Consider the following 12,712-nt stretch of genomic DNA (forward strand, 5'->3'; position numbering starts at 1 on the left):
GATGGCTAAGAGGCTAAAATGTTGGCATTTTTAAAAAATGTAAAAATATTCGAAACAATGCCTTATCTTAGAATCATAGAACTGGAAGAGACCTCAGTGGTAATCCAGTCCAACCCTCTGTCATGCAGGAACTGTTGGAAGATTTTTGCATTCTCTTCTCCCCTCCTTAGATAGATAGGGATTTTCTGCATGCAAACTTTCCTCTCTCTCTCTCTCATTCAAACTAACCATGTGACTTAGGTCACTCCTCCTCCTTTGGGACTAACAGACATTATCTCTCAAGATTTTCTCCTCCACTGTGTTTTCCACCTTCCTGCTCTCTCATCTTTCTTTGGAAAGATGGTGAGATAAAGATGATTTTTACTTGAACTATTTACTAGTTAGATTAGGATATAGCTTCTATGTAAATGTAGATTAAAGGCATTAGTAAAGATTTGTTTGAACTTCAAGTTTCTTGTGTTGTTTTTGGAGTCAATCATTTTTGCTACTCTGCTAATTTAAAGCTAGACCCTAACAGGCTTGGCTTTGAATTTTTGATATTTAATATTTTTGTTTCCGTATCAAAGGCTGAAGCCTTAGGAAACCAAAGTTGCCCCAGAGGAACACACAATCAAAGCACCCCTGCAAGGATGTAGCCAAGGGGGGGGGGTTCTTGGGGTCCGGACCCCCCCTTCCATTAGAAAAATGAATGGTGCATGCTGCTGCGCCGCCGCGCCCAAGCCCCATTATAATGGGAGCACTTAGTCTGGACTTAGTCCCTTCCTAAAATCCTGGCTACGTCCCTGACCCCCGACAGATGGCCATCCAGCCTTTTTAAAAACCTACAAAGGAGACTTCACCACATTCCAAGGGAGTGGGTTCCACTGTTGTACAGTTCTTACTGTCAGAAATCTCAAAATCTTTTTTATTGGACCATGATGAATAATTTACAATAAAAAATAAAAATAAAATAAATCTAAAGGTGAGAAAGAGAAAATTTTAACATGGTTACAAGTGAGGAAACAGATTACAGAGACCTGTTTAAGTCTGATCTTAGGCCAGGCTATGGTATTAAAACAGCCTTGGTTACCCTGACTGATGACCTGGTCCAGGAGACACGAGAGGAGGAGTGCTACTCTGCTGGGATATAATAATAATAATAATAATAATAATAATAATAATAATAATAAATTATTTGCATCCCGCCCCTCTGAGAACAATCGGAACAGCTAACAAGTTAAAAATACAAGACATATCAAATCCCTAGTACCCTCCCCCCCTTAAAAAGGTATTAAATATAATAGAGAATTAAAACCATACAAGTTAAAACTGACCCAAAGGTCAAACAATATCTGGATATTTCAGCAGCTTTCGATTTAGTATCCAATCAGACAGGCTCTGCTGGATGGGACTGGGAAGCATTATGTTACAGTAGTTTCCCTCTTATCTGCAAGCATAGTTCTAGAGTGGCATTTGGGGACTCGTGTTCAGCCCCATAGAGACTGTGCTGTGGAGTGCCACAGGATTCCATCTTGTCTCCCATGCTGTTTAATACCTATATGAAGCTACTGAGGAAAGTAATTTAGATATAGGGTTGGCTGTCATCAGTGTGTAGGTGACACTTCTTCTTGTCATTGGAATCAGCTAGGGCTGTGCCTGGATGCTGTAATGATAGACAAGGGCCATCAAACTGAAGCTTGATCTCATTAACACACAGCTCTGTGGACTGGAGATTTTGAGGTAGAACAAGGTAAACTACCTGCCCTGGATAGGGTTATACTTTCTCCCTATGGAGGAAGGTACATAGCTTGGCAGTACTCTTAGATCCATCTCTACCACTGAAGGGCCAGGTGGACTCTATGGCTTGGAGTGCTCAAGACCAATGGCTTTTGCTGGAAAGGGATAGCTTTGCTATAGTAGCTTGTGCACTAGTAACTTCCCAATGAAGGCCTTTGGGACCTTAACTAATTTTATCCAATTTGCACATGTACTATGGTTTGTATAATTTTGAATTGTTTCAGCTGGTTTTAAGTTGTCTTGTTTCAAGTAATAAACAATATAATATGCTTGTAGTCTTTTAAAATTAGTGTCATTGTTTTATATTGACCTAAATTGATCTTATTTTACACTGCTCTGAGACCCTAAGATACAGGATGAGATATAAACAGTCAAATGCTGTAAATATTAAGCAACACTGTATTCTTGCTAATGTTTTGAGTCCTGCAGATAGTTGGAAAATGAAAAGCAAATATGACAGTTCTTGAGGGAAATGTAAAAAAGGAAGCAACATCAAATATACAAAAAAGTTTCACACTTTAGAAGCCTAAAGAACAAAGGATGACCTCCATTATCACAGTTACATGCAAGGCTCAAAAGTAAAACCGCACATTAATAGTATATAAAACAGACATGTTTTTTAAAAATGGAAACAGACTGGTTTAGAATAAATGCTACACATTACATAAGCTGTAAAGTCTAGTGGTGACTAACCATACTATTTGTTCTAAATGAAGAATCAGAATTTGCTCTTCTTCCAATATTAGCTGCATAACTTCGTAAACCTTGATCCATAAGAGAATGGGCTGAAAACATTAAAGAAAAAAGAATGACTCGGCACAGGAAAACAGCTAGTAAGTCATAATTTTTTTTTGTTTTTTATTTATATACCGCTATTCCAAAGATCATAGCGGTGAACAGCAAGTAAGCAAATTAGCAAGTAAGCTAATTTGCCCCCACAGTCTGGGTACTCATTTTAGCGACCTAGGAAGGATGCAAGCCTGAGTCGAGCTTGGGCCCTTTTGCTGGTCTTGAACTCGCAACCTTGTAGTTTCGAGTGAATGGCTGCAGTACAGGCATTTAACCACTGCGCCACCAGGGCTCCAATTAATGTACTAACGCTGAAGCTTTAAGTGGTGATTGAACACTTTATACTTTATAAGCCTTTCCTGCTTGTTGATTTCTGACCACATGAAAAAAAATATACACTCTGTTCCTTTTTAACAAACTATAATCTTTCACACACAGGTCATGTCCTTGGCAGATTTTGAAATTACAGCATTGTGAAATGCTAGATATTCTCCATAAGTAGAGTGCCTTCAAGGACTTAAAATGATTTACACTAAGAATTAAAATATCTCTAAATTAAAAGACTTGGGAGTTGAAAGTGTTTTGTCAGCCACTTGATTCACTGCGATCTTTGCGAGATTGTTTTTACAGGAAAAATTCAAGGTAGTGGCTTTCACACCTAAATGCCTCCAATCCTTTGGGGGGGAGGGGAAATCCTCTGCTCCTCTTCAAAACTTTTATTCTCTTCCTCTATGCTCTTGAGTATAGGACCCATACATCAGGAGTTTAAATATTTTGCAGAAGTGATGCCAGAATGTCTTAGCTCCTGGTGACCATGATTAATATGCACAATAGTTGTAGTATATTATTACATGTATGTCTGTGCGGTTATTGTTCATTACCAAATGACATTAAATATAAGCAATATCATCATAACAGTGACTCATGACTCAAAATGTAACTCTGCTCACCTGAGTCAAGCAAACCATCTGCATCCATAACTGACTTCTCACACCTTGATTCTTGTAAATGGTCCTGACTTGTGCTACAACTTTGTTGATTACCAGCAGTAATTCTTAGTATATCTGTTTCTTCATGGAGAAATTCAAGTGGACTTTTGCTAAGCTCCAACTTATCTATTTTAGAAGAGAGTAAAATGTCTTCTGTAAGAGATCCTTCTGTATCCTGAAATTGCCAATTGCTAGTTATCAGAAGCAGTCCCATCATGGCCCCTCTTCAGAAACACTGCCTACTGCAAGTCCTACTTTAAATAATGTTGGCTCTTCATTTTTAAAGGTATGATATTGGATTACAGCTCTAGAGACCAGGGTCCAATTCCCATCTTGGCCATGAAACCCACTGGGTGACCTTGGGCAAGTCACATGCTCTCAACTTCAGGGAAGGCAATGGCAAACCACCTCTGAAAAAATCTTGCCAAGAAAACCCCATGATAGGTTCACCTTAGGGGTGCGGTAAGTCGAAAATGACTTGAAGATACACACACACACACACACACTGGCTGGGGTGTCATTCAGAACTGTAATTTCTTCCATGATCTTGCGACCCTTTTGGTACACAACCACTCTGGGCAATGGGACAATATATGGAGAAGAACCGGAGTGTCAAGGCCCCCCTCCCTGGTAAACACAAACAAAGAGCACTGTTGAAAAGAAGTCTACTCCTTTTTCCCAGCCAGAAATCAAAGCTCACACTATTTTATAAGCTAATTGTCCCCAAATTGGCACAAGGTTTTCTGGGGGAGAAGAAAGAAGAGCAAAACTTGAGGAAAAGTGAACAGAACTGTTCAAACATCTGCAAGCCTAATCTGATAAACCTCACTGTTTTTCAAATCATCCAGGCCAAGGGTAGATATAAGACAAAAGATTTAGTTTAACAGGCAGACCCCAAGGTACAGTGATGATGACTCCAGGCTCAAATCTGGAACTAGGGAGGATTTTAGAACTTGCATCATATTGACATTTAGCAAACAGAAGAAGACATACAACAGAAAGATACAGGAGGTAATACTTTCTGATGAATATTACACTTTTATAATGTACCTGTAGCTGAAAGTATTCCACTCCTTGGTGTGTCAAGTTCTGGTATAATACTAAGTTCATGCTGTTCCAAATCAAGTCCTAGCTTTACTTTTGCCAAAGGCGGTTTTGAAAGTATCAATTTTTGTTCTTTCCCCCCGGTTTTTTGGAATGACTCTGCAAAATAAACATAATTTAGGCTACCAGGAACTGGCATGGCAGAGTAGCTACAAAACTGAACAACAGATTAAGAGTCCCAGTTAAAATTTCATTTCGACTCACTAAGTGGCCATAGGGAAGCCACTGTCTCCAGTATGAGGGCAACTATACTCACCTGACAATACTGTAATAATCTTTGTCACAATTAACTGAATCAAAATAATATTTAAGGTGTGAACAGGACTTAACCATGCCCCCAGTAGGCTATTTTCTTCCCTTTTAAACATCAGGCGCTAATGCCATATTGATCTATTTGTGAAACTTCTTCCAAAAATTACAGAATAAGATTGGCATTAGCAAAACACAAAAAACATAATTCTTTAGGTGAGGAAATGTAGGCATGATTCTGCAGCTAGGTCTATATATAGGTGGAAAGTAGATGAATACATCGAAATACTAAGTGCCAACATTTACAACTAACTCTTGTTCCAGTCTACAAATTTTCAACAGAGTTAATCTGAGATGAAGAAAGAAGCACATAAACACATATGAAGAAAGGAGGCCAACACTAATGATGTCACCAAAGATCCGTACCGATTTTCCCTGCTGAATCAACATTTTGAAACGCAACTTCCTTTGGAGTTAGGCTATTCAGATCACTAAAGCGAACCTCCTGTTGGTTGTTTCTATTTGCTTCTTTTAAAAGTGATGTCAACAGACTGGAGTTGCTAGGCTCTTGTGCCTGTGTCATCTCTTCATACTTGCTGGACTCTTCTGCCTAATAAGAGGAATTAAAAACTTAAGTATTTTTCCACTTTAAGATATTGCATATACTATCAGCTATGGTTTTTTTGTCTCAAATATATTCCAATGGGTTTAGTCGGTTTTACTTTCAGGAATGCTTACACAAGAAAGAAGTAGAAATAAGAGAGACTTCATTTTTAATCCATCTACTTAAGTCTGCTGCCTGCCTTGCTTATCATGCAGATGAGAAATCCTGTTACTAGAAATGCTAAAGTTTGAACCAAGGGTTCCAAAAATGATGAAGAAGAGCTCTGTCATTAAATTATATCAACCTTTATCAGGGATTTCAAAGACAGCTTTATGAACAAACTTACATTTCTGAAAATTAATTCAAAATAAAGGGCCAGGATATAAGACTTTTATTCAATAAATCTACTGAAGGAGGGGGTAGCTTTAAAAAAAACCTAAAATAAATAAATTATTAAATAATATGATGGCTTGGTATGGGGAAAAACAAAGAAAAACAAGAAATCTGGGAGGAAATCTTATCAGACATTTTCTCTCAGAAACAGTGAAAAGCTTTTAAATACAGTATTTGAAAATAATATTGTTAAAACTCTTGAAGTCTACTCTTCAATACTCCTTTTCTGTTTCTGTTGATGACATTTCTATTCAACCAGTCCAGCAAGCTCATAGTTTTGGTTTTATTTTTGATTCTTCTCTGTTGTGTATCCCCCAGATCCAGACCACAGCCGAGGCTTGTAGATTCTTTTTATACAATATTGCCAAAATCCGACCATATCTCTCCGCCTCTACTGCCAAGATTCTGGTCCATGCCCTAGTGGTATCATGACTTGATTTCTGTAACATCCTTCTGGCAGGGATTCCTCTCTCTCACCTCCATCCTTTAATTTCTGTCCAGCATTCAGCTGCACGCATTATTACATCCACCACCGCTCTGACCATATCTCTCCTTTATTATCATCCCTTCACTGGCTCCCCTTCCCCTTCCATATTCAGTATAAGCTCCTGCTGTCAACGTTTAGAGCCCTCCATGGGCTGGCCCCTCCTTATTTATCAGACCTTCTTTCTCCTCACATTCCCATTTGGGCCCTCCGTTCTGGTAGTCAAAGTCTGCTGTCCCCACCCAGGATTTTCTCTGCCCCATCCTAGATTTGTCCCTTTTCACTTGCTGCCCTTCACTCCTGGAACCTCTTTCCCCCACGAGCCTCACGGGTCTTCACTTCTTTAACCAGATTCAAAACTGAGTTGAAGACCATCCTGTTCAGAGAAGCGTTCCCAGGCATTGCGTGACTATTATTTGCTATCTGATGTTTTTAATTTGTTGCCTGTTTTATTGAACCCTTTCCTGTGTTGTTATGTATTATTTATATGTATTATGCTATTTTGTCTTAGATTGAACGCCATGGGCAGGTTTACTCTTATCTATTTTATTGTTTGTATGTACAGCGCTGTGCAAATCTACAGTGCTACATAAATAAAGCATAATAATAATAATAATAATAATAATAATAATAATAATAATACCAATGTTGCAAGCATATCTTAAATCCAAAATCAAAGAGTAGCAAAATTAATAATGGCAGTCTTACTAAACAGACAGCATTCTTAGGAACTAATGTTGGAAAAATGTGCAGAAAACAAAAAATTTGAGGTGTTTGTTCTGTCAAGGCTATTTCTTCTGCAACACATTGCCATAGCTATAGTACAAACATAGGCCCTGACAACTCAGATTCTTTCACCTCATGCATTATGACATAATTTGATGGAATCTGAGCACACTTGATCAAGGTGACTGAAAAATTTGTTTCAATATAAGTAAGCCTTCTCATTTTTAATATATGTAAGTTCGTGAAATTCAAGGTAAATGTTGGGAAGTATGGGCATTTTGCAATACTGATTTTGATCAAAAAACTCAGTGTAATGCTAATATTTCCAGGGATGCATAGATAACAGAGATTGCCCAGGATATAAAAAAACAAAGCAAGTTCAGGATAGCATTTTCCTATGACACTTGCAGTCAATCCAGAATAGTTATTTAGAAGCATGTTCAAGATTTAATTTTCAAGTGTGTATAGGATTGTAGACCATATATGGTGCCAAGTAAAGAATTCAAAACTATTTTAAAATTTAACTGGATACCTGAATTTATTTCTAATCGTTTTAATAAAATATAAACTTTCTGAGCTTCTCCCAAGAACATTTTTGCAATAAATAGTGAAGCATATCTTGCTTTATTTTCTATCTTTCTTCCAGTGGAAGTCCCCAAATAGCATACAACATAGATTAAAACAGAACACTGTATACTTCTAAGGAAAAATAATGAAATTTCTCTTTAGCTTTCTATTCTTTCTTTCATTAAAATAAAGACAACAGTTTAATTTTATGTGCTAAATTAGGCACTGCAAATTTCACTATCTTCAAATTGTATAGGTCAGGTTTGATAGAAAAGTAGTGAATATGCTTTCAGTATTTTCCAGTTGTTATTTCCTCAAAAAAAACTGGGGGAGCGGCAGGAACAATCATTCCGAAACATGGCTTTGGTTAATTTTACATCTCTATACAACAGAATTGACTGAAACAATGAGAAGGTAAGTACATTAGCTTCTAAACGTTCAGTCAAGCAAATGTGAGAATACAGTTCAGAATGCAAGGAAAGTTTATAATTCCCCATTAACAACTGCGAAAAGAGAAATTTTCATCTTAAACTGAACTGAAAAGTAGCCAGAATTTCTCCTTATTATGTACTTTAAAACATACCCGTTTAAGAAACTCTTTTAAAGCTTCTTGTTGCCGTTCCATTTGTTGTTTCAGCTGAGCATGCTTCTCCATGAGTAAGTCTTCCTGTATCCTCTGTCGAGAAAGAAGAGCTTCTCGCTGCTCATCCAGCTGCTCCTGAAGTTCTTTCAAGTGCTCTTGCTGAGCTTGGATGCTCTCAGAAGAAGCCAGCATTCGGTCCCTTAATTGCACTATATCAGAATAACCAGAAAAGAATTCACTTCCATTTCTTAATGCCAAGCACTCCTGGGTCTTCTCACTTGCTACAGAGAAAGGCATGGAAGAATCTGGCTCCACAGGAGGAAGGGATGTTTGGTCTAAAGCTGTTCTTATCTTACTCTCAGCAGATATGTGTTGATGCTTTAAGGATGTTGGAAGAAGGGTCTTTTCTACTAGAGGTACGTGAGGGACAAGTTTATCAAAGAGCATTTCTGAAGGCTGAGAAGTACTGTCTGCAGATGAAATGAATTGGACATTCTGTGCAAGAGCCACTGGCTGAGGTGGAATGGAAGTATCCTGTGACTTAAATGTAACTGACCCAGGCATCTGATGCAAATCACATGGCTGTGTCACATGTGTCTTCAGTGTAGCCAGCTTTTCTTTCTGCTGGTGTGTCAACTGAAAAGTTATTTGATTTTCCTGGGAACACACAGGCTGGATCTGTTTTTCACTTCTGAAATCAAGCACTCCCTCTTTGCCTTTCTGCTCCAATAGCACTTCAGAATGCTCAGGTGGCTTTTGTACAGGATTCTTTGATGGATGATCTGCTGTTAGGTGAACTCTCTGCAACACCTCACGTCTTTGTAATTGTGATGGAAGTAGAGGATCTGATTTTACTGGTACAACTCTGTCAGCAGGACTGAATAATGCTGCAGAAACTGATTGGTATCTTTCTTTTAGCTTGTTCTGATATTCATGCAACTGTTTCCTGGCTTCTTCAATGGATTCTCTGTGCATCCTAAAACAGTGTATATAGATATTTGCTTATTATCTGAGCAACCCACATTTTTCAGAAGCACAGCAGCATTCTAATTCAAAAGAAGAATATCCATTTTGACAGGAAAGAAATACCTGTTTTGCCTTAGAAGACGCTGCTGATAGTCACGAATCATCTGAATGTGGCTGTCCTCTTTAGAGAAACCGGCTGCCTCAGGTTCTATATCCCTTTCAGGCTAAAGGAAAATTGAACAAACAAACAAACAAAAAATCAAAGACTATGCAAAAAGAAACTACAGCATTTGTTTTGTAGACCACATTTTTGTCTTGGAGTCACAGAGTACCAGTGTTTAGTAGAGGTCAATCTTCCAAAGCTCCATACTATCTGATACTATATATCTAGCCATTATTTCTTCTACTTTTATGAGTTCTAAGAACTTTATGCCCTTTTCTTACATGTCCACTACAAAGTCATATTATATTTTTCCATTCATATAAAGAAACAGAGAAAGTTACAGAAATACAGTGGGGCCTTGTTATCCGCAGACTTGCCATCCACAGATTTAAGTATCTGTGGATGGCAAGCCCCTGCTGTCCCCAGTGGCGGTGCGGCTGATCACAAAACTTTCTGTTTTCATATTATTGTATAACTATAGAGTTGGAACAGATCTATCTAGTTCAACTCCTTTCTGATGCAGGAATTTACAGCTAAAGCATCCGTAACAGGTGGCCATTCAAGTACAGTTTAAAAATCTTCCATGAAGAAGGGTATTATACCACCTTCCAAGGTTGTCTATTTCACTACAGAACAGCTTTCACCATTAAAAAGTTCTTCAGAAGCAGAATCTTTCTTTTAATTTGAACATACAGGTTCAGATCCTGTCCTCTGGAAGAACAAGAAAAATCTTACTCCATCTCCCAGGTAACAGCTCTTCAGACATTTGAAGATTGCTATGATATCTTGGGAAAGATTTATACCACTTTCATGTCCTGAGAGTTGTTTCCCCCAAATTAAAATAGTACTCAGGGAATATCGAGCCACACTGCAGAATTAAAGCAGTTTGGCACCACTTTAACTGCCATGGCTGTATCCTACATAATCCTGACATTTGTAACCTTGGAGAGGCACCAGAGCTCTCTCATTGACCAGTCTGAATACCACACCAAACTACATATCTAAGGAATCTGTAGGATAGAATCAAGGTAGTTAGTGGTGTCAAACTCGTTTAATTATACAGTGTGGCTGCATCCTGGGAATATGTTTGCAAATGCAAAGCCTTTGAATATTTTACTTTTTAAAAGGGATCCTGGATTTAGCCTATAGTTTTAATGAATCTGGCAAAAATATATCTTTTGAATACAGAAGGTTCTTATTCAGCATTCCAAGTTTAACTAAGTAAAGCTTACAAATTCTGTTCCTGTAGTACAATCTCAGCTAAGTGTGTTTTTTTAAAAAATAACTAAAATGTTACCTTATCAGAAACCCACATCTGAATGTCTGAAAGAACTCTCCATCTTTTCGGCTTAATACCAAAGGACAAGAGAGGAGTATTCCTCCATTATCTAATGAGGTTACACACCACAATTTATAAGTAACTTTGAAAGATAATGTTACACTCTGCAATCTGTTTTAATATTGTAATAATTTAATTCTGTTTTAATAACACTTTTCTAGTATTTTAATTGCACTGTTTTAATCTTGTAAACCGCTCTGAGTCCCAGTTTTGGGGAAAGGGCGGGATATAAATAAATATAATTATTCACTGCAAATATGTTGAATCTATCTCTTTTTAAGTTATTATTAGAAAGATAGCAAGGTGTAATGATCTATTAGACTAAGATGTTGGGACACCAGGGTTTGAATCCCTGTTTTGCTATGAAAATCCACTAGGTGACCTTGGGAATGTGATACTATCTCAGCCTAAGAACAAGCAAATGGCAAACCTCTGAATAAATCTTGTCAACAATGTTATAAAGTATGCAAAGGGATCTTGTAGCACCTTTGCGATTAATAGAAAGAGAGAAGCTGGTAGTAAGAGCTTTTCTAGACTTGACCCTACTTGAAAATTGTAATTACTTGCTCTTGAAAAAAAGGAATTAAATCACCATGTACCTACTTTCAAAAAACTAGTTCTAGGATCCCATTATGAGTAGAAACTGGGTCATGATCTTGACCTTGGGCAGAAAAGAAAATCATTTTCCAAAACAAGGCGGCTAAAGCTTTGTTTGAGACCTGAATAGTTAAAACTGTGAACAAGGTATCTTCATGGAATAGAGAAGCTGGCTTTAGGACAAATGGAAAAATCCTTTAGGAGGAAAAAAACCCTAATGGAGGGGAAAACTCCATTAACACAATTACTGTTATGGATGATTTCTATATTTTATTTTTATTTTATAAACTGCACTGCCTCTATAATGACTAGATAGAATTTCAGAATAAATAAAACTATTTTTGCATTCTCTCTAAAAATCCAGCATTATGCCAGAAAGGTTCAAGTATCATTCTATTCAGTATCATTCTATTCAGCATGGAGAATCAACCCTACTTTCAGACTACCTTTTTACATTACCTGCTGCTCTACTTTCTGCAGCTGATAGGCAACAGAGACAGTATCATTTATCTGTCCTGTTTGGGATTCTTTATCTTTCTTCTTTGGCTCTGTCTCAACTTTCTGCTCCTGATGCTGCATTTGAGCCATCTGAAAATCAACCTCCAGCCGTATTTTCTGCTCTTCAATTTGTTGAAGCAATGTCAGCTGCTCTTGCTTTTGGTGCTCTAGCCATTCCATCTAGTCAAATGAATATTTTCTGTGTTAATGATAGAAGGTTCCCATGCTTTCAAATAATATATAGCCAATTTTATGTTAAACAAAGCACAGAAGGTAATTCACTGATTTTTTTTCTCCAAGTACTAATTTGGGCAGATAGGAATATTCTTTTGACACAGGACCACACCAGGACAATTCAGACAGTAAGCTGGAAATTAATACAATTAGTAAGTCCTTCATTACTACCCCACCAATGAACCCTTTAAAAGAACAACTGGAAGACTCAAAGTTTTGCATTGTAAATGCCATAAAGGACAATGGATTTTGATGGCACCCAATATTGTACAGAAGCACTTAAAATCAATTTTACAATGCATTACTGATAAAAACCATTGTGATTATTAATTATTTTCAAAGTGCCATCATGTTTACATGTCAAGAAATAAAAGCAAGAGAAAACCTGCTACATAAATAATAATAATAATAGGTTTTATTTGTAGCCCGCCTTTCCAGTAACCTGATCAAGGCGGCATACATACACAAGAAAACTATAACAATATAGAGTTAAAAACAGAGTTAAAAAACAAAGTCAGATACAAGGGGCAGGCAGTTGGGAAGTCAAAGTACAGATTTCGGGGTCGATGATAAAGGGTAAAGAATAAAAAGATCATTTAGGGTGGAAAAGCTTGCAGGAAAAGATATGTTTTCAGATTCTTCTTAAAGAGA

The 12,712-nt window shown here is 37.4% G+C and overlaps 1 protein-coding gene across 5 annotated transcripts in view; it reads right to left on the reverse strand.

The window, feature by feature from the left end:
* The window catches only part of CEP295 (centrosomal protein 295), a 60,626-nt gene that overhangs the window by 14,782 nt on the left and 33,132 nt on the right, over nt 1-12,712 (reverse strand). For all 5 annotated transcript variants that reach the window (XM_089512843.1, XM_089512842.1, XM_089512845.1 and 2 more), the window contains 7 exons: nt 11,789-12,007; nt 9,354-9,454; nt 8,265-9,240; nt 5,334-5,517; nt 4,605-4,757; nt 3,516-3,680; nt 2,470-2,561 (listed from right to left, as the gene is read on the reverse strand). In XM_089512843.1, the coding sequence (XP_089368969.1) occupies nt 2,470-2,561; nt 3,516-3,680; nt 4,605-4,757; nt 5,334-5,517; nt 8,265-9,240; nt 9,354-9,454; nt 11,789-12,007 (1,890 nt within the window). The remainder of the gene's footprint in view (nt 1-2,469; nt 2,562-3,515; nt 3,681-4,604; nt 4,758-5,333; nt 5,518-8,264; nt 9,241-9,353; nt 9,455-11,788; nt 12,008-12,712) is intronic.

Source organism: Sceloporus occidentalis, unplaced genomic scaffold (genome assembly GCF_023333645.1).
Source record: "Sceloporus occidentalis isolate IW3139 unplaced genomic scaffold, rSceOcc1.0.p SCAF_2, whole genome shotgun sequence".
NCBI classification, from domain to species: Eukaryota; Metazoa; Chordata; class Lepidosauria; order Squamata; family Phrynosomatidae; genus Sceloporus; species Sceloporus occidentalis.